A 19,643-nucleotide genomic window follows, 5' to 3' on the forward strand; every position below is an offset into this window, starting at 1 on the left:
TCTCGCTCCCATGAGTGCAGTACGGAAAGATTGATGACGTCCATTCAACAAAGATACCAAAATAGAGCACTCGAGTGCAGATCGAACACTCCTCTATAGCAAATGGTATCACAGATAACAGCTGTTATTTCTCTGAGACAGTTTCCTCCACAATTGCTTCTGTATTCGACAATCTTGTTTGTCAACCACATCAATGCTATTACACTATTATTATGAAGGAAATGAGAGCACTACATTTCTGATTCAGTCTGCAACTGTCTGTGATCCAAGACTTCCTGCTTTATTTAAGACAGAAAGGTGCTCATGAATCCGTCAGATCAGCAGTGTTAGATGAGAAAGGGGGTTTTCTAAACAGTTTTCCACACAGATTATGGAATCCTGTCATTGGCCAGAGGCAAGGAATAGAACCAAAAATTCCTCTGTGGAAAAGCATTTATATTTGACTTAGTTTTTAAAGCAATGGATTGTTAACCCAGTTCTTAAAAAAAAATTTTTTTTTTAACGTATTTATTTTTGATACTTAAATACTTTTCTTTGACAGTGCACGCATCAACCAAATATTAAAGATGCTTTTGGGGAGGCTTCTGAGGTCATAAAGTCACCTGCGCTGCTTGGTTTGAGCTGCTAGTTTGACATTGACAATTGCTGATGGTAAAATATTTTAGGTCACACCATGTTAGATGTGATCTGGTTTTGGTGCTTCTTAAATAACTTAGTAGCACACATGTGGGTGCCACAGGAAACGACCAGGTGGCCTGATTTGGCCCCTGATCTGACACCAGTGGTGAAGTCCCTGAGCATCGGGGACTCCTGGATTCTCCATCCATGAGGAGCGCAAGGTACGGCCTCCCCCCACAAAGATTTTCACTTGAACAACTGTCTCTGAAACGCAAACTGGGGGATCAAAGAAGACTCACCATGCGCAGGAGCCACATCAGTGTGAAGCTGGAGGTGGAGTAGTGGGTGCCATAATGGAATTTTGGCACCTGATCATCCTCCCAGGACTCGTAACGGTCTGAGAAGAATGCTGCCCTCTTAGGGTTCAGAGCACCAATGGGCTGTGGAGAGAAGTAAACAGAAAATGAAATGAATTCGACCGCATAACTAAAGACGAGAAGGAGCGCGCACTTAATACATTCCAAGGGAATGATTTGCGGCACAATAACTGCTGGGCAAATAAAGTGAGAAGCCTTCGCACGATCTCGAATGAATATTAGATGATGTTTTTCTTCAGACACAGATCAATCTTTACCCAGAGTGCGTTTAGAGGCTCTAAAAAGAGGCCTTGCAGCTGTATTCTGTCAGAGAAAACTAATGTTCTCCAATGCAAGACGGCCTACCAGGAATAGCCGCCGCACGCGCACAGGCTCCCTCAATTCATCGCCGAGTTCATCTATAAAGAATACACAGCTCAGTGGCTTCATTTGGAAACTCGGGGTACACAGATGCATTAATTCCCCATTGCTCTTTAAAAACCAATAACCACGTGTCGTCCTGCAATTATTTAAAAACTCATTTATAGAAATCTCATTGAGGCGGATTCAATTTTTATTACTCTTCCAGTGGCCGGCGCCGCCCTCTCTCAAACCCGCCTTAATCGCTCTCCACCACACACACACACACACACACACACGCACTGGAAACCTGGATCAATAGTAATGGAATGATGGCCTTTTGAGAGCCCAGTAGGCTGTGGATCAATGGGATCTCTTTTATATCATAGGGTGCTTGTCACGGTGGGACTGTTTGAGGGCGGGAGTTGATATTGATCTGTGCTCAGCTACTGTGTTGTGTGGGGGCAATGGTCCGTGCTGTTGTACGTGTGAGGGGGTGTGTGTGTTGGATGCTGTACATGCATTTACCCAGCTGAGAATTAAAGACACAAACCAGGATAAAAATCATCTGCATTTTTTCAACAATAAAAAAGACAATTTACTGTACAACAAATGTAATGTATTGTTATTGTTATTATCATTATTATAACTAAGAGGTAATGTAATGATTGATTTTGCTTGAATATGTTTTTAACTTGCCATCTTGCAAAAAAAGCCAATTGACGACACAAAAAAAGTAAAAACAGAGAAGCCCCACATGGTAAACAATTCTGCATTGCGTTTATATACTTTTCTCCTCCTATTTTAATGTTATAATATACATAAAAACAATAATATTTAGACATACACATTCCATTAAAAGTGAAGTAATTACCCTGCTAAATGAGAGGCCATTGTTGAGTTTATGAGGAGGAATAAAATCAAAAGTGTTGCTCTGCCGCTGCAGTTCTGTTGACAGTGACACACTGCGGGCTTCCTCAGGGCCACTAGAGGCGGGGGGAGGAAGGGGGAGTTCGGGAGGGTGTGAGTACACAGAGTGAATTATACATCACACCCATTGGTCTGATTTATAACCCTAATAACCGGGGACTCATTAAAAAAAGAAAAGGGCGAGCAGGCTTATAAAATAAAAAATACTCAAAGTGCCACACTGACACAAAGAGAGAGAGAATTGTGTGCGAGCGCCAGCGGTGGGTGGGTGTTAGCCAAACATTGTTTACTGCAGTAAATTACTGTGGGGCGAGCAGCTTACAGTAGCTGCAACAGAGAGCTGATGGAATGCCTATTTTTCACTTCCACACCGTCCAATATCTCAGGAAACCCATAGCATCTGCAGCAGATCGCGGAGAGCCAATGTAATAGTTTAATTAGACTAGAACTGAATAATGACTATTGTATTTGCAATGTGAACAGGTAAACAGTGGGATGTTAGAAAGATAAGACAGAAAGAGCAACTGGAAAGAGGAGGATTTCTGCTTGTATCCAGTGAACGTGAAAGAATATATGTGAAGGTTAATAGTGTGTTGACAAGCGGCGTCGCTGAAGCTTGTTTCATAACAGCTGCCCTTTGTACATCACAACCCTCACGCTGGTTCATCACTTTGTGTCGATGAAAGAACAGGTGATGTCTCTGCGTGATGTTCGGAACCGGACGTAGTTGTCAATTTTACAGGCCTGATGCAATGTTGCCCTAAACTGCACGCGTGCATGCACTTGCGCGCAGCTGATACAATCTCAGCGCATAAAAATATCTACAAAAATTCATCATTGAATGCATTGAATATAAATTACCGCAATTTCCGGACGACAGGGCTTCTGACATTGCTACATACACAATGGGGCAAACGGCAACTAGAAGAGCTAGCTGATGTTTAAGAGCTGATTCCTCTTAAAGACACTCGTGATTGGTCAAAATGTGCGCACGCACTGAGCCAATAGGGAGGCGGAGATATCGGAGATATAGATATCTATATATCTATATATATATATATATATATATAAAAACTGTTTTTTTTCACTGACTGCACTGTTAATTTCCTCACCTATATATATATATATATATATATATATATATATATATATATATATATATATATATATATATAAATGGCTCAACTTGGTCCAGGTGACCGCTCACTTTGTGTGTTTGCTCAGACGCTTGAAAGATTTGAGGGAACATTGGCCTGATGTCATGAGCACAATAATACCGACAACTTCAGCCGGCCAAGAATTAATGAACCGTTATTAACACCAAAAGGAAGGGACCAAGTGTTGAACCCTGAGGCACACCAATTACCAACTTCAGCAGCAGTACTGATCCGGATAAACGGAGATTAGCTCTGAACCCTACGGACTGACTCTCTGCTCTAATTGGGCCACGAACCTCTCCTATCTGTTCCACACGGCAGTAAGAGGCCTTCTGACCCACCCACCTGCCATATATCTACCTACTCATGTTTCTATAAAAGAGGCTTCTACTTGGTATCATAAAACCATCCATCCATCAATCATTTGTTTCGGAACACAGCTCTCAACAAGAAGGTTTCCCTGAACTGGCCATCATTGGAGTCAGGAGCTGACATAACTTTTCAAAACGTCGCGGCTACAGTTGAGTACAAATGAAACATTTTCAAATCTAACCAAGCCAAAGCTTTCGTCAAAGCAGCTTGTGAATGCAGCTGTCTTCATGTGGACGGCCCACAAGTCTGGATTGTTTACACGTATGAACCATTTTTATTTATCTTTAACGCATCTATGCGTCACTTTGGCTAATTTTGAAAAGCCTCATAAATATAAAGGACTTGACAGAAACATAAATATTTTCTTCTCCAAAGAAGACTTGTTGAGTGTATTATAAACTCAGACTCTTCTTGGGACCATTATCCAAACATTATCCGGCGCTACCTGGCTTTTAAAACAATAATGGCTCACTGGTGATGAAGTGTAATGGCTTCGCCGCGATTTGATCATCGCTTGGCTCATGAATCAAACAGGACTTTTGAAGAAGTGTTTATGTATAATGTCCTATTTAAACAGCAAAAACGTTGAGGAGGGCCTCGGGGATAAACATATGGGGCGCGTATGGCGGGATCAATACACCATTAGCTCCTGTGGCTGCCGGTGGTTGGAATCACAAAGGTAAAAGTAACATTCAATCACTGTCTTAATCGTGTTTCGAAGGTAAACTACAGCTTGGATACACAGAGACTGAACACCGGTAAGATGAGCAGAAAGGAAGGGATGCATTTAAACCCGTAATAAGAGGAGCTCTGGCCCGTGCGCTCAGGTCTTGCTGGTCGTGCTCTCATCCTGACGACAATGTTATCTCGCCGGTCTGCATTTGGTGTCAGCTTGAGGTTAGAGTTTATGATAAGAAAGTCCCTGGGGTCACGCTGGCCGTGGCAGGAGGGGACATAAATTCTGTGTGGCCGCTTTTGTGCCGAGGACAATGACGACGTATGACATATAAACGTTCACGGCAATTTGGCTTCTCAATGTCAGTCGAGGCTTCGCTCTGACCTGTTTTTATCAGACACGGTGACCAGTGATGAGAAAAAGCAGATGTCAAGGGTGTTAATGTGCTCGAAACAAAAGATATTTGGCTGGAAAAGTAAGTATCCTGTACGGGAATTGAACCCATGCGGTGAACGTGAACGATAATGTGTAATAATAATAAAAATAATAAAAGTGTAATTATGTGTAATAAATAAATGAATTTATAAATCAAACAAATGGATAAATAGCCAACCGACATTACCACATTTATTGGTGGTGTGATAGACACTGACATGACATGAGTTGATCTACTCACTTTTTTTAGAACCTATATCCCAAATAAGGAAACTAGAATTGATCAATAGTTTAGCTACCATTGGCATTGACCCTAATGTGACTCACTTGAGTGCCTTTTAAGTGTTTTTCTGATAAACAATGCTTCAAGAAACACCTTTAAACACTCCCCTCCCGACATGCATTGTCCCAGCCAGTCCATAAAGCAGAGCACACTTGTCTCACCACAGTCGAGTGGTCATATTGAAATCTGGAGTGGCTCAATGGCGGAGTGAAACTGTTGTACAAAAGATTGGTCGCCCTCTCCTTCTTCATTCAAAGCCCAGGGACAGCAAATGATGCTGCTCTATTACCCTGCACACTCCCTCTTTGACTGTCTCTCTGTTTCTCTTTCTCTCACCCTTCAGCTGCTCCCCGGGGCAGAAAGGCTTGACTGCTCTCCGAGGCAGAGCTGTCCAACCTCCATGGCGACAGAAGAGAGGGAGGCAGAAATGATCTAAGAAATTGAAGCAGGAGGGGCTGTGTGTGCTTGTGTCAGTCTCTGCAGTTTGCTTGCCCGGTGGGCAACATGAAACCAGATAAACAGGAATTATGCAGCTTCATACGGCTAGAGAGCTGCAGTGGGGAAGATAAAACAGACGTGAGAGCCACAGAGGAGATCCAAGCTGAAGGCTGGACACGGGGACGAGGTGTTGATGGCTGAGGTGCTTGGATCTCCATGGCAGGAGTGTCACTGGATATGAAAGCTTGTGCTTCAAACTAGCAAATTCAGGTCAGCAAGAAGAAGTGGTGACCAAAGACTTCCAGGAAACGTCATTGATCATTTACGTAGCCACTTCCTCAGTCAATATGGGGAACTTCCAGACAGAAACTCCAGCATGTTGTGACATTTACTCTCCTTTTATCTTTTTATTTGCCGCAAGATTCTGGAGGGCAAGCCTTCATCTTAATCCGGACTGAAAATTAAAAATGATTTGCCTCAAAAACAGTCCAGAAGAGACGTCTGTCTGACTCACATAGTAACTGGAAAAGCACTGAGAAAGAGTGTCTACCTCTGCCAAGGTGTTCACATCACATGACGGTATCAAACATGGTGAATGAATGAAACCTCAGTGATTCAAGAATTATTGCCACCAGCATTTCTTGGAAGCAGCCTGAGCAGGAATCAAACTCCGGCATTAACGGCAGAAGTAGCAAGTCCTAACCAGCAGTAACTTAACTCCAGTAATCTTTCACAAACTTGAAAGTGACAGTCACAAGAGAGTTCATTTATTTTATTATTATTTGTTCTATTGAGTCAAGTCTGGGTTTTAGCCAGACCTGAACAGAACTGGCCACGTACCAGCAGTGGTGAGAAGCCACAGTACCTTCAAAACCTCAGAGGATTCTAAGTTTGCCAGTTTGAGATCAATCCAGAAAAGCAAGATCTATAACTAATTAGGGATAAAAACGTGGACCTGCCCAATTATTCAGAGATCCTTCTAGAGCCTGAAAGACGAATATTGGAATTTTACCTTGGACAAGTCTCTGAAGTTGCTGGGCAGCGTGAGATCAAGTTCTTCCGAGTCATAGTTGGTGATGACCCATGGAAAAACGGGGTACTGGTTCAGGTCATTGAAGGTCCGACCTGGTGAGAGAAACGTGTTTATTATTCATTCGAATAAATGTTTGACTTCTCACATCTCTCACTCTCTTTCAGCTTCTCTGCTCAACTCAATAACTCCACTTGAGGAACTACCGATAACCAGCTAACTTGCTGAGTTCATTCCGTACCAGAGATGGTGTTGAGAAAGATGAGGTACTCAAAGTTGGAGATCTCACGGCGTTGCCAGCGCTGGGTCATGGTGGAGGCTTTGAAGAGCTGCTTTGGTGTTGCCAGGGAAATCCGTCTGAAGAGGGCAAGTCAGACAAGGACAGGGTCCAGTTCAATCCCAACTCTCATCTTCATATCAGCACATCTTAACAGCGGTCAGTATAAATACTCTACATAACAAATAATAATTGTAAGTGTAATGGTGCAACACTAGTAATAAATTATTAAGTCAGTTTATAATTTAACGTACTTTTGTGTGAAGTACAATATACAGTAATGCCACCGATACTGCGACTAATACAACTATTAATGATAATGAAGTGCACGCTCAGTCACCATTGTATCACAGTACTGTAATACAATACAATACTGTAATAATAAAATGGCAGAAATGTTCAAAACAGGACGGTGGTGGTCATGAGACTGCGACAGCAAAAATGGAAAACACATCTGAACAAGATACATTGGCACGAAGTAGCAAAAGTCATTAGAATCTAATTGGTAGTTGAAACACAAATGAGCAGCAGTCCAATTAAAACAGAGCAATTAATCACTGTCAGGGTGTAATTAGAGTCATTTGGCTTCTAAAAAAGTGAAAATAGATTAAATTATGAATGAGCCCGCGGTACAGTCAATGTGCCTGATACAAGTCCTTCACGTTTCCTTTTTAATGAGTAAAGTTTGTGTTGTGTTGGCCTCTTGCTGAAAGGTCAAAGGGCGGTTAATATTTCCCAACAACTGCAAAGGGAGAAAAGATTGGATCTAATAATGACATGACTCAACAATGAGAGGTGGCCACGTGACTAATACGGCGGCTGACCTTTGCAGTGAACTAATGTGAGTCTCAAGGAAAGCTCTCTAAGGAGTCAGAAGAGGGTCAAAAGACCTTCTCCACTTGGAAACAAGTCTGATTTATGACGCCACACACAAGATTTAAAAGGCTCTTTCGTTACTGTTGCGTACAGGACTTAAAATTGATGGTTGGCAAATCGTTTTATTTTCTTTTTGTTGTAATTATTTTGTCGTTTTAAACAAAAGGTTCATGCCTTTGAAAGAGCAAAAAACATTTAAAGGTCTTAAATCCTAAAAATAGATGAACAAATGAGCAACAAAATAAATTAGCTTGCTGTAAAAAAAAAACCAGCAGAATAGTAGTAATAGTAAAAGTCATGTTTCACAGATACATAAATGGCTGTTTCATGTCAAGCGTTCTTTCCTAATGGTTCAGATGGTGTGGTGCGTCGGAGCCTACTGCCGTCAGTGTGTGAATGCTAAGCGCTATATAAGTAAGAGCCATTTTTTATTTTATTTTTTTAATACTCAGAAGTACCAGTTGTTTCGGTAGGGCTTCAGAAAACTGAACTCTCATCAGATTGAATTAGCTAGCTACCAAAACTAGAAGAACATAAAAGTGCTCTCCACTGAAATCCATTCGTTTTTTTTCACCTGGTTTGTGGAAGTCCGAAGTTGGTTCCGACCCCGACACGTGGGAGACTGTGGACGACCTTCTTGACTGCAGAGGCGTCAGGGAAGTTGAACATGACTGCAGCTGGAGAAAAGCAACACGAAAAGAGATGAGTGTAGAGGAGTGAGCTTTGGTGGACCAGCAACCCGAATTAAAGCAGACCACAAGAGGTCTAGTTCCTAACAGGTCACGGGGTCTGGAGTTAAGGTAAAAAGAGGCCCACACTTCCTGCTGGATGAACATGAACATCATACCCACTGAGACCTTGTGGCCACAGTTCAAAGTTGCAACCTAGCTTGACCGGTAAACTAAAAGCCACTTAGATGTACTACGTAAAAACATCAAAAACACTTACTTCTGTTGGCCATGAAGATTTCAAGAGCAGTGTTCTGCAGCAGGTAGCGCCTGGAGAAAACAGCTCTGATCTCTGTGAACAGCCATTTCCCATGAAGACCTTCAGTGTAGGCTAAAATCTGCAAGATAAGTTAACAAGAAATGAAGGAACGCCAAAAAAAAAGAACACAAAGAGCAACAGAAATTAAAAGATAAAAACAAAACAAACAGGAGAGTGGGGAATTCATTTTTCATCTAGTGATAGCAGGGCTGCCTGAACAGCAGGATTAATGTCTTATATTGATCAGCTGCAATGAAAAAGTGATTCCTTCAGCAAGAGAATAGACGCCATTGAGCAAGAGGGAGTGGAGGAACTGTTACATCCATTAAACCACAATCCATTTAGCAGCACGCGCACGGCGAGACAACAGAGGAGCAGTCAGCTCTTTCAGCTCATAATTGTTCTTCCAAAAGGGAGAATTTTCAACCTGACGATTTGCTGAGAACATGCTTTAAAATCCTCCATGAGCCGTGGTGATCTGTCCCCGAGGGGCCGCAGCGGTCGTCGCCGTGACTTGTGATTGTCACGGGCCTGACAGGCCGAGCTGCTTGACCCTGCCCCAGTGATCAACACTCCCACTAATCCAGCATTTTGGTTGACTACTTTGCTATTTAGCATCACTTTGTTAACTACATGTTCCTCCAATTTGGGTCGCGGAGCTGACAGGGAGCGCGCAGGGACGCAACGAAAAGGTAAGAACGAGACTGGAGTCTGTCTCAGAGGCCGTGTTATTCATCAAAAATATTCAAATGTGAGCTCGCCGGCGAGGTCTTCTGGTGAGTTGAAGGAGCTCATTAAAGGCCGGGACCGGCAGAGGGGCCCAGCTGAGGACAGCAGATCCTCCACCGACTCTCGGAGGAATAAGACTGCCTGCATCACAGACTGACTTCAAAGTCTCTGGAGTTCAATTAATTGTGGATTAGGGGGCTCCGAGACGCTGACTGGGACGACTCCTTAAACTCCATCCTCTCGCCCAGCCATCGAGGTGTTCAGTCAAAATGGCAATGAGTTGACTTGCTATCGCAATATACACTGATGGAGGAAGTACGTCTACACCACCAGACTCTTAGTCAAAGTCAACATTTCTATGTCCTTTATCGTGGTTTAGTCCTGGTCACCATGATGATAACTCAAAGAAGTCAAATAAAAAACATTAAATTAAAAACATATTTTTCAATTCAAGAGCAAGTTTCTACCTTTGATTATTGATAATATTTTAGCTTTGAAAAAGCCTTTTTTTCGAGATCAACTCCAGTGTGACCATAGCAGCAAGCTAACTCTGTGTCACGCCAAAGGTAGTAGCAAAACCAAGAGTAGATTTGAAGATTTGAAAAATGATACTAAATAAAATTGAGCGAATACTACACTACTTCAACACTTCTGATCTACAATGTGATACAATGGAACGATGACATGAGACGCAACATAAGTTATAAAATGTGCTGGTCCAAATCTAAAGTGTGCTGAGCTCCTTGACACTTTAATGGAAATATATTTGAAACAAAAACTGTATTTTCTCCAAAAACACTGATATTCATGATGTAACTGTAAAAGTAAGGATTTTACTTTACATAGATGAAGTTGATTATTTTGTATTTTTAATATACAATGTATTTATAAATGGTTCAATGGAATACTGAAAGCAAAAAAATAAGATGAAAAAAAAAAAAAATCTTTTTCGTGTAGCGACTGTATTTCAACCCCCGTGAGAGAGAATGACCACCGAGAGACAGATCATGGCCACTGGGAAGGAAAAAAAAAACCCTATCTTTGCCAAACTATCTGATCAAAAATGAAATTTCTGTCCTCAGGTGTGTGATGAGTACGACCAGAGAGGGTGACCTTTCACCCCCAAATGAGACTGGTTGACTCATCTCATCCCCGGGAGCACCCTCGCGGACCTTGAGATGGATGTCAAGAGGACGATTGAGGATGAAGCGATGAAGTTCCGTCGCCGGCTCCCACAGACAGATGTGACAGCGGCGGACGAAACGAGATATCATGTTTCCACCCCGCTCCGGCCGATGAATCTCCAGGAACACTGTAAATAGCACTCTGCGTACTCAATATCACCGTCCCCATCGGCTGCGCCCTTTTCCCTTGCAGATGAAAAAGCAGAGTGGCTGACAAGGACGTGACAAACTATCCGGGCCATAATGCGCTTGCTGATATGACCAGCGTCGGACAAATGACAATGGTGTGGAGGTTATTGTCCGAGGTGGAATTATGGGAGCAGCAGCTTCATCTATGATCGATGGTAATGGTGCTGGCGGATCTGATAGATGATACAGAAGCAGAGGAATCTATTACGGCCAAACAAAAAGACAATGTGTGTTGGTTAAAAAAAGGGTGCGGAAGAAGATTGCAGGGAGAGAAAATGAATCACTTTGAAATGACGAAGGGGGGTTATTTTAATCGCAAAGACTGCAAGATTTGGCCCAAAAAAAAACAGATCATCACTGGGGTATTTTGTTGGTCCGCCTGAGTATTTTTTATTTTTTTTACCAAGATCTCGTATTGATGATGGGACAGTCCTACCACTCCAGCACATCTCAAAGACTCCCAATGGGGTCAAGGTCTGGAGTTTACAGTGGCCAGCTATGACAGCTTATCTCCACTGTGTGAGCCCCAGGATTAAATAACCTGGTATTTCAGTCAGTTAATAGTTGCTCCCTTCACACAAGAGGAGGCTCAAACTCACTTGGTTAAAGTGTACGAACAGATACTGTTGGCTTGTGAAGAGATTTTAAATGAGTGAGTATGCAATATTTTCGATTCATGTCAAACACCGGCAGACAGGGGAAAACATGTCAAACCAAAAACATCTCTCCAAAAGGTCCAATTTCTTTTTTCACAGAAGCAAGAGTCAGAGGGCCACGGGGCCACACGCAGCCCGGGGGCTGCCATTAAGGAACCCTCAAACAAATTAGGGTTTGATACATCAAAATGACTGCTGGAAGATAAAGCGCTGTTTTATTGATGTTTCATTCCAAGTGGAGCACCGTCCGTGGATTCAGGTCTGGCGCAGCCCGAGATCAATTTCAAGGCGTCACGCGAGAGGACACAGCCAAAGCGAAAACAAAGGCTGGAGTGCTGATTGCACTGGTTTCTCTCCATCTCTTCCTTCTATTTTCAACCTGTTTGTGTGCGCGGCGGCTGCTCATTTCTGAGGCACGGTCGTTTGTCTCTGTCAGACGCCCCAAAAGACGGCAAAATGAAAAGGGACACATGAAGAGGGGCTGGGTGACTGAGGCAAGGAACACACGCACAGACACACTAAAGTGAATCTTGCTCCAGAACCTGCTCCTTGACACAATAGCAGCAATGACTCTACAGCATAATAGAGCTGAAGACCGTATCACCTTTCTATGCTGACGATGTCATTCAAATATCCGTAACCTTTAGCCCTCACTGGACAGGTTTGCGTCAGAGTCTGGCAAGACACCACCAAGCCCAAAGAGCAGGTCTTTGCACTCAAATGTCTAGCTCCGATTGGGTCTGATCATAGATTAGGAGCAGACGGAAAAGTACTCAGAAGTGGCGCGAGCAGGCAAAGTGACACAGTTAACAGTGTCCTGATTCAAGAACCAGACCCGAGGTCCTGACTCATAGAGGACGTTTCCATTTGAAGGAAAAGCTGCTTCTTTATGTTTGCCAGCAAGATTCAAGGGTCTAATTTGACCTTGAGCGACCAGCTGGGGGGAGAGTTCAAGACAAATCCAGGGCTGAATTCTTACTCTTATTCGTGCACGACCCTTCACATTGAGCACCTTCAAAATAGTGAGTAGTGGAGAAAGACCAGTGTTGTAGCGAGCATCTTCCACACCTCTGCAGTGCTATATGTACTCATATAACGGCAACAGAAAAGTGCCTGTGCAGTCGACACCATCCCGACTTCGACTAGAGGAATCTCAATTAAAAGGCAGTGGGTTGAGAAATGAAGAAAACTGGATATACAACAGCAATAAATGAGGCTGTAAACCTCCCCATTAACTGTACATGAGAGATTGTGATGGCGAGAGTAAAAGATGAGACGCCATGGAATAAACCCTTATTATAAAGAGTTCAACTGAACACAGGCCGCTATTGAAAGAGCGAACGCGAACACAAGCACGGCGAGTTAGATGAGGCGCGTGCAGCGCCGGGATCTAATGTGCTGGAGAGAAAATGAGGTGATTGAAGTTCAATTTGTTGCCTGTTATTAAGTATTTCCGCATGGCTGCCTCAGTTAAAGGATAATGGATGAGGGATTTATTATTACCTTTTGGTCCGATGAAGTGGTGTGGGAGATAAGGTGATGAAATTAATGAGCGGGAGGAAGAGGGGTGATCCATCAACATCCAAAACAGAGATGAGGGACAAGCGAAATTGGGGGAGCCAGATAGCATTTACACTCCAAAAAAAAAAAAATCAGCAGCATGTTTTGCTGCTGTTTGGCCACAATACAAACAGAAATTAATGCACATTGCTTTACACACATTATCTCTGAATTATCGTTGAAACAAAATGAAAGCACTTTTAATTTGTTTGTAGAGACATAAAGGTTTTAAAAGCAGCAGCTTATCACAAAAACTGAACCAACTTTTAAGATAAGACGGCATGTTATGTCTATATGTGTCGGTTGGGGATTCATGATGCGCCAAAAATGTGCAAAATATTGAATAATTACTGGGTAATAAACAGGTAAATGAAATGGATGTTTTTAGTTCTTTCTTGAAAGAGGACGACGACAGGATGACGACATTTAAAAAAATCATTTAAGGAGCCAAAATATGAATTGCGGTTGAAATTGTGTGCAGAACAAAAGCATGTATCTAAGGGTCGATAACAAGAACTAGGAGCTGCAGCTCAAATAAATGGTTGACACGCAGCATAACCTCTGCTGGCAAGGAAACAGCCATGTGGCGAAAAACAAGAACACTGCAATCTTGACGGAAGCTTTTGTGGACCACATGAAGCGACCCGATCTGGTCCCTTGACCTTGCGTTGGACACGTCGGACAACAAGAAGCAAGAAAGGCACCAAACACCCGGCAGCATGTAGATACCAGTTTGCTCGAGTTCATGACTCTGCTCGTCTCTGTCCTTCCTCCAGACCCCCCCCCTCCCTCCTCCTCCTCCACCGCCGTTCCACACTGGTAAACGAGCCCTTGTCACCCCCCATCAGTAAATGAGTTCATCGGACTAACGAGGGCCCGGCACACTAACAAGGGTCTGCTGGCTGCCTGCGGACCAATCAGGACCTTCATCAGCCTTGACACAAAGCCTCCTGGAGCCCTCTGGAGCCAATTAAGACAGATGTTGCTTCTGAGATTGAGTGATAGCCAGAAAAAATGATGGGATGGAAGGATTGTGGGAAGAGAGTAACAGGCAAAGTGAGTCGGGCAACAGCACACAGAGCTCTTACGCAGAAGCCATTACACCTTGAAAGATCAGAGGCGGTGTGAATGTAGGGCCCGGGGTCCGCGGCTGGCCCTTGGACAGCCCCTGTGTGGCCCACACACAAAACAAGGAAGCTGTTTTGGTCAGTCAAAAAGGTGATATTGGTATGTGATATGAATTATAACTCAACATAATTTCTATTTTTATCATTTTTCCAGCTTCTTTTTCACCATAAATAATCACATAGATCTTGCTTTTAGCAGCAACTCAAATTGCCCTTTTTTTATTTTTAATTCAGACTGGCCTTCGCTATAATTCTCCCAAATCTCACTTTCAGACCATATTATGTTTTACTGCTCCACGTGTGCTGTAGCCGAGTGGATGGACCGATTCACCTCACTGAGCCCTGGCTAGGAAAAGACAAAATGATAAATATACATATATAAAAATCATCCTCAGAGATGAACTGAACTGCTATCATACAATCATATTTTAAAAATAAGGGGTTTGGTCAAGCAATTCTGAGAATTACAATCGATAATAGAAGCCAAACAAACCCTCTTGCCAATGATTGATGGACACAATTGTTCCAACAGCATGTAACTAATTCAAAATGTAACCACCAGCCACACACAAGACCCACTCGCCTCACAGGAAGTAAAACAAACGACAAGGTAAGAAAAAAATAAACACTTAAAAGTCTCGGCCCAAGAGTGAGAGAATTAAAGCAAAATAAACACGCTCAGCATGCGGAGCGGGTGTGAGGTTATGACGGCGAAATGCTCAAAGCATTCAACTCCAAACGTCACCCAGCAGTTTGCCAAAAAAAGAAAAGCCCCCTTTGAAAAGATCTTTGGGGCCACTTAGTCTGAATTTAGCCTAATAAGGATTAAACCCATTCGAGCTCTTTTCAATGTTTGCCAACAGGTTAGCTGTTTTCTCTCTCTCTTTTTCATCCACTAGGCAGCTTAGCCTTTTTGAAGTGGGAACAAAAAAAAAAAAAGGGGGCCATGTGGATTTAGGGAAATGTGGCTGCGGTCGAGGGGGTTAATTGGTAGAAAAGTGAAGACTTCAGTGCATTAACTCATTGAGCATTCAGCCCTCAGGCAAGAGCGACGATGGTGCGGAACACAAGGACAGTGGCACGATTGAAGAGGTGTTAGACTTGTGATGCTGCAAGATCAGCATCCATGTGAAACCGGAGAATCATGGAAATAAGAGGGGATGAATGAATCACTAGAATGAGGCTGCTGTTTTGGCTTGAGGCAGGAAGAACAAGTTTGTCACTCCTATCCTCTCAATGTCCACCACATCCTCACTGGTTGTCTTCCTCTTCTGCTCTGGTATCTCTTCTACACTCCCTCCTCTGCATGGATCCAAACCACCTGACCTCCCTTACTTTGTCTCCTAACTTCTTCACAGGAGCTCTCTCTCCAGAACACTCATTTCTAATCTTCTGCTCAGTCAAACTCAGTAAAAACCCAAGCATTCCCATCTTTAACACTTCAAACTGAGCTTCCTGGTTTTAGGTCAGAGCTACAGTGTCTACTCAGACATCATGGCCGGCCTCACTACAGTCCTGTAAAGCTTCACTCTAGCTGCTGCTCTTCTGTTCCAGATCACCTCAGGCAGTCGCACCCACCCATGACACCCTGCCTGCATGCTCTTCTTGACCTCTGCCAGATTCACTGGACACCAATGAAAACTTGGTATTTGTCCACCACACCAACAACTTACTTTTACATCTAGAATTTCAATTTCAATGAAACATTTGAGGAAGATGTTGCCAAGAAGGCAAGATTTTTCTCAGCAAAATTCAAGCTTATTCAAGATATCGCCTCCAAGTCACCATACAAAGGTTCAACCCACAGGAAAGTTCCACATCATGTGATCAGTGATGTCCATAAAATTGTACATAACATTGCTTAACATTCTGTGTACGCCTTACTTCTGAAAGCCAGACTACTACACTGGAATGACCGATATCCACTAACACCGGACCAAAATTAAAGCGACCCATTTATCCAGAGTACCAAAGAAATAAAGACATGATTTAGTTTTGAGTAGTGTTAGAAAAATTCCTGACAAAAATTTAAGAAGACTTATGGTTCTCATCATAGTGGAAGTTGGTGAAGGTAATAATAATGCAAAGCTCAGTTTGATTGAAGGAAAAAGAAACTGCAGCCAAAGAAGCTAAAGAGTCTTGAAAAAGGCATCAACCAGGTCTCCAGTGGGTCAACACCAAACAATAATTTGTCATGTGGAAGCTTCTCAAACGGATGTTACTCAAACACAGGAATGACAGATGTCCTTGAACAATTCAGCATATAAAGAACCAAAATCAAACGCTGTGGAAAAAGCATCCCTTCACTCTCATCATTAAACACCTGCCCACGAAACAGAAAGCGACATGCTCTTCATAGATTCCAGAGGGAATCGAGAAGACAACATGGAGCCATTGGCCCCCTATTCCCCCTTTTACTGCCGGGGCAAACATCAGACAGGTTAAGATCGCTGACCGGCTCCTATCGCATTCTCCTCGCTTCCCTTCAATCTCCCATTTGGCCATTTAGAGACAGATAGGCATTTTTTTCAGGGTTGGAGCGAAGCTTTGCTGAAGTAAATTCTTTTCTAATCCGGCTTTTGTCACCGGCTTAAGTGGGTGTGGGGTGAAAAGTACACCCCTCTTCAGGGATTGGAAAGCACGCTGTCCGGGGAATGTTTCCAATGGAGCGACGGGGTCACACTATAATTTGAAGAAATATCCGATGGGTAGCATTTCATAAACACAACACGAGGCGATTAAAGAAAAAAGATTTAAGGCCATTAACGTCTTGTTAATGAATTACCGTCATAAAACCCTAGAGCTTAGTAACCAACGTCAGGATCCAAGAAGTAATTATAAGAGAGCATTAATGCGAGGGAAACCAAATAAGGAGCTACTGTTGGGTTCAGAAAATATTCACTTGTTCAAGTGATCGATCATCTGAAAAAGCTACACACAATAACTACATGCGGCGTTGCTTAACTTCTTCAAGTAAAAAAATCCTGACAAAATAAACAGTGCCTTTGTGAAAGCTTGAGCTATGTCTGGATAAAAAGCAATGTTCGGTATCATCCTGCGAACACACCATTCCGTCCCGACGAAATGGGTCATTAACCACAATGGCAGCAAAGCTTTCGCCCACAGCTCCAACCACTTGAAATATCTTGGCACATCAGCACTCTCAGCTCGACTCATGACGCCTACAGCTGGTGGGAAACAGCTTTCAGAATTAGCAACTATGATGAATATTATCTGCTAAAACAAGGCTTTGACCTTATTGGTGCTGCCAACCTTCAGGAACGCAATCACAAGACGCGTCGGACGACCGGCAGAGCGGGAACTGTCTTTTAATCTTTGTGGGCCACCACATCAACATGCACCGGCAGTGATGTATTTTTTGGTGGATTGAACCAAGTGGATTTTTTGTACGCTCTTGAGGTCAGATCGAAATGACATGGCGAGCCCCACTTGGCCCACAGGCCTTGAATTTGACCCAGTTACTAAGTGTACAGGCTTGAATAATACCTGGATTCTGTTAAAATATTGTAGGCGGCAATGGAGCCAATAATTAAACAGTTATTACCAGGCATGTGTTGTCACAATCTGACTATGTTTACTGCGGTACCTTATGTCATCAAGAGACAGAGAACAAAGACAGCTATGACACCACTAAACCACAATTACAATTCCTATTTGGACAAAGCTGTGCTTCCAATCGATCTCCCAATCGGATACTGGTGTCACTCTAAAGCACTGCCGGAATAATGGCTGCTGGAGAGAACAGCAGGTACACAGGTGTTGATTGTAATATCAGTACCCAACCAGGCGGAGTGGCATCTATAAACAGGCCTATCCATCAGGCTGCTCTGTAGCCTTTGACACAGTGTCAGCAGCGGACGGAGGGAATAAATGATGGAGCAAAGGGGATCAATCAAAGAAGGGGAGGGGAGACACCTGCCCCACTGACTGGTCCAGTCAAGCCCAAAGATGGAGCATGATGGAGGGCCAAGGCTCAGGTGCAAGGAGACGAAGGCTGCTCTTTGTGTGGAGGTGTTTGGTTAAGCAGGAGGGGGAAAGAGGTTCAAAGTCACTGCAAAACTTACAAGACAACTAATCTGTTTGGGTTCCTCAGGAGAAGGGCAGCTGGAATGGAGACATTAGTCATCATTAGGAGGCAAGATGACACTGTGCGGAATGGTTTCTCATGTGACTACAAATGCGGTGATTCTCTTTCCTCTCCCTGTCCTACCTAGTTACTACTTGTTTGAAGGATTTATCAGCAGGCTTTGTGCAGCCCTCACCAAAGACTCAACTGAAGCCAGTGTTCCGATGCTTAGATTGCAGTCGACAACAACTCTTGTGTTCATGAACACACTCTGGTCTTTCAGCAGACCGTCTGCACAATGCCACCTAGTGGTTGGTTTTCCATCCGTATCATCCAGGTTTGAGTCCTGGGATGCAAACCAATTGAGTACTTTGAGTGCATCAGTATCATCTGTGAAGTTTTTTGACTTCCATCCCCAGAAAAACCACAGATAGTGTTCCACTTTCTATGAGAGCCATCACTCACGACCACCCTTCTCAACAATGTTCGTGACCCCATAATCGTACGACAAAATACGGTTGACTGAAAAGAGCCTTTCCTTTTGAAAGCGCTTGTCTTCTGGAACAAGTTTGAGCTCCATTGAGAGAACAGTTAACTGCCCTAAAGAGGACATGAAATACTCCCAGAGAAGCCTTAAACCTTTGTTTGGGCTCAACTCCTCTAATAGACTCAAATCCCTCCTAATTGTTTGCCCATAACTTCACGTGGAGAGGCTCCCAAACCCATTCCTCATGATTTAAAGGGACACTTTTACAATAATTGGACGGCTTAGCGCATGGATGACACAATACACAGGGAATATTTACAGTAAAAATACACTGATAAAGCACTGCATTTCTTAGGAGCGTTGTAATTGCTGTAGCGGAGAGGCAGTGAGGTGTGGAGAGTGAAGCAGGAGAAACAAAAGGAGGTAAAATGAGGCTAAAGAAGGTCACTCCAAGCCGCTGTTGTCACGGAACGGCTGAGCGATTTATTGACCATCTCAGGATGCACTCTGTCAGAGCAGACAAGCGGGAATGGATGGCGGGATGGCGAGAGGACAAGACGAAGAGATGGAAGCAGGCCAATATGAATGAGTGAGAATGAGGGGGATCTGTTTCCTTGGGCTCATTGATAATGACATACCTGCTCAGGCTGTCTGTTAGCCCTATAGCACAAACTACTTAGGCTCTAACTGGAAAATCAATAGGCTCCTCTCGGAGAGACCTCTCGCTGCCATGCTTCTTTGTGATTGGCAGCAGCAGTCGAAGGTCATGCCTCGCGACCGTGAGGGTTTGGTGGAGCGAGCATGGTCAAGGGGGGTGGAGAGGGAAAGG

At 43.4% G+C, this 19,643-nt stretch overlaps 1 protein-coding gene across 7 annotated transcripts in view; it reads right to left on the bottom strand.

Annotated features, from left to right (window-relative positions):
* lrba (LPS responsive beige-like anchor protein) overlaps positions 1–19,643 on the bottom strand; it is a 160,710-nt gene that overhangs the window by 42,012 nt on the left and 99,055 nt on the right. For all 7 annotated transcript variants that reach the window (XM_053855600.1, XM_053855604.1, XM_053855599.1 and 4 more), the window contains 5 exons: positions 8,757–8,874; positions 8,383–8,485; positions 6,897–7,012; positions 6,638–6,750; positions 918–1,058 (listed from right to left, as the gene is read on the bottom strand). In XM_053855600.1, the coding sequence (XP_053711575.1) occupies positions 918–1,058; positions 6,638–6,750; positions 6,897–7,012; positions 8,383–8,485; positions 8,757–8,874 (591 nt within the window). The remainder of the gene's footprint in view (positions 1–917; positions 1,059–6,637; positions 6,751–6,896; positions 7,013–8,382; positions 8,486–8,756; positions 8,875–19,643) is intronic.

The sequence above is a fragment of the Synchiropus splendidus genome, chromosome 2 (genome assembly GCF_027744825.2).
Source record: "Synchiropus splendidus isolate RoL2022-P1 chromosome 2, RoL_Sspl_1.0, whole genome shotgun sequence".
Lineage (NCBI taxonomy): Eukaryota > Metazoa > Chordata > Actinopteri > Syngnathiformes > Callionymidae > Synchiropus > Synchiropus splendidus.